This window comes from Lathyrus oleraceus, chromosome 5 (assembly GCF_024323335.1).
Source record: "Lathyrus oleraceus cultivar Zhongwan6 chromosome 5, CAAS_Psat_ZW6_1.0, whole genome shotgun sequence".
NCBI classification, from domain to species: domain Eukaryota; kingdom Viridiplantae; phylum Streptophyta; class Magnoliopsida; order Fabales; family Fabaceae; genus Lathyrus; species Lathyrus oleraceus.
This window is the reverse complement of record NC_066583.1, coordinates 162491746-162494225: the sequence shown is the minus strand read 5'-3', so window position 1 is coordinate 162494225 and position 2480 is coordinate 162491746. Positions and strand designations below refer to the sequence as shown.

Sequence of the window (2480 nt, the reverse complement as noted above, 5' to 3'; positions counted from 1 at the left end):
ATATATTATATATATATATATATATATATATATAAGATATGATACACAATATCTTTAAAGATAAAGATATAAAGATAATAAACACAAATATTTTTATTAAAATAATACACAAGACAAATATTATAAAGATATGATTAAAATGCATTATTAATTTGGGATTTATCACATATGATGCGGTCCCTGGTACGATCCGCACGGGGGAGGTCTAACTACTCGCCTAGACGGTTCACGTGGTGGTGGTGCTTCCCTATTACCACCCCTAGTCCTAACGCGTCCCCTTGCCGTTTGCCGTTGTGGTTGGGTCGAAGTCCCTTCAATGCTGTAGGAAAGACGGGTGCCCTATGCGCCCTCAAAGCTTTGTCTCGGTGGGACAAACTGACTACTGTTGGGTGCGCCCTCGAAATGTGGTCTTTGGTCGTTTAGGGTTGAATCGGGTTGGCCAAAGAACAATGTTTGTTGTGGTGTGTAGTAGTCTTGTTGGTAATCCTCTTGTATACCCGTGTCGGGTGTCATACCCTGATTTTGGTCCTAAATCTTTTATGTTTGTTTGGCATGCTTGGCCTAACTTTACTTTGGTTTTGTATGAGGATTGTGGTTTTGATCCAGAGTCATGGTGTTGTGATTGTGGATACATCTATGGTCTGGGTCATCTGAACAACCAAGTTTCTTGTGTTTCTAGCCACTTGCCAGTCTTGTTATTGGTTCATGGATACTATGCCAAAACCCTAACCTTATGGTCTCATTTCATGGTCTTGTTCATATACATTATCAGTCAAGTTATTTTTCTTTGCAAAAGTCAAACATTCAAGCCAATTGTGAAACCAATTTCAAACATTTGTTAATCCATTTCAATTTATTCCATGTCATTGTTTAAACCAGTACATATGATTCCATACAAGAAAAATACAAAAAAATTGACACTTTGACCAATTGTTGACTTTGGTCAACAGTTGACTTTTTGGTCAACTTTGACCAAAGTCAACCCAAATTCCCTAAACCCAAAAATTTCCCCATAATAATTGATTCATTATCCATTTACACAAGAAAATACAAAAAAATGAATTGTGACCAATTGTTGACTTTGGCCAACTTTGACCAAGGTCAACACAACCTCTTTGCATCCTAAAATCCTAAGTCTACCATACATGAACCTTAGATTTCACATTGATTATGAATACTATTATAATAATAAAATCTGTTTGCCACCAAATTTTTTCATCAACATTGAATTCAGCAATTAAGACCAATTTGAAGGCACACGGTAAAAGTGCTGGAGAGAGCTTTTTGATGAATGGTTATGCTCTTAATACTGGCCATGCTGCCCAAGGAATGCCTCTCAAGGTTTCCCCTGCAAAAATTGCTTGTCTTGATTTCAATCTTCAGAAGACAAAAATGCAACTGGGTGTTCAAGTATTAGTTTCTGATCCCAAGGGACTTGAGAGAATTCACCAAAGAGAGTCTGATATGACTAAGGAACGGATTCAAAAATTACTCAAAGCTGGCGCCAATGTTGTTCTGACTACTAAAGGAATTGATGGCATGGCACTTAAGTACTTTGCTGAGGCTGGGGCAATTGCTGTGAGACGTGTGCGGAAAGAGGATATGCGACATGTTGCCAAAGCAACTGGAGCAACACTGGTCTCAACATTTTCTGATATGGAAGGAGAGGAAACTTTTGAACCGTCATTTCTTGGAAGTGCAGATGAGGTTGTTGAGGAGCGTATTGCTGACGATGCTGTAATCATGATTAAAGGGACCAAGACTTCTGGTGCAGTCTCTTTGGTTCTCAGAGGTGCAAATGACTATATGCTTGATGAGATGGATAGAGCTCTGCATGATGCACTATCAATTGTCAAGAGAACGCTCGAGTCAAATACAGTGGTTGCTGGTGGAGGTGCTGTTGAATCGGCATTGTCAGTTTATTTGGAATACCTTGCTACAACTTTAGGATCACAGGAGCAGTTGGCTATAGCAGAGTTTGCTGAGTCTCTGTTGATCATTCCAAAGGTGCTTGCTGTCAATGCTGCTAAGGATGCCACAGATCTGGTTGCAAAGTTACGGGCCTACCACCATACTGCACAAACTAGAGCAGATAAGAAGCATTTATCAAACATGGGTTTGGATCTTTCAGAAGGGAAGATTAGAAACAACTTGGAAGCTGGAGTCATCGAGCCTGCTACTGAACAAATCATGTTTCAGTCATAACAGTTCCATAGTCCAAACAGCTCCATTGGCTCCAGCCCTATGTCATACCAACTTGCAGCATTTCCTTGTGACCTATCAATGTGAACCTGCAAGGCCAAAGCAACTTCATACATTTGCAACAGCCATCCAATGCTAATTGACCAAACACAACCAAGTATCAAAACTGTGCTATACATCACACTTACATTGGCCAAAGATGATGCTTGAGTTTGGTCTTGGTCTCACACGAATAACATTTTGTCATTAAGTTTCCTGCAGCAGCCATGAAGCAGCAG

General features: G+C 39.9%; 1 protein-coding gene across 1 annotated transcript; it reads left to right on the top strand.

The window, feature by feature from the left end:
• The first annotated feature begins 1170 nt into the window (after positions 1–1170).
• LOC127079426 (T-complex protein 1 subunit alpha) lies at positions 1171–2205 on the top strand. The gene has a single exon (XM_051019808.1). The coding sequence runs from the start codon at positions 1171–1173 to the stop codon at positions 2203–2205; it is 1035 nt and encodes a 344-aa protein (XP_050875765.1).
• The last annotated feature ends 275 nt before the right edge of the window (positions 2206–2480 follow it).

Bases quoted from the DNA above. Each gene is read 5' to 3' on its own strand.
- LOC127079426 (XM_051019808.1), top strand. From the start codon at position 1,171: ATGAATACTATTATAATAATAAAATCTGTTTGCCACCAAATTTTTTCA.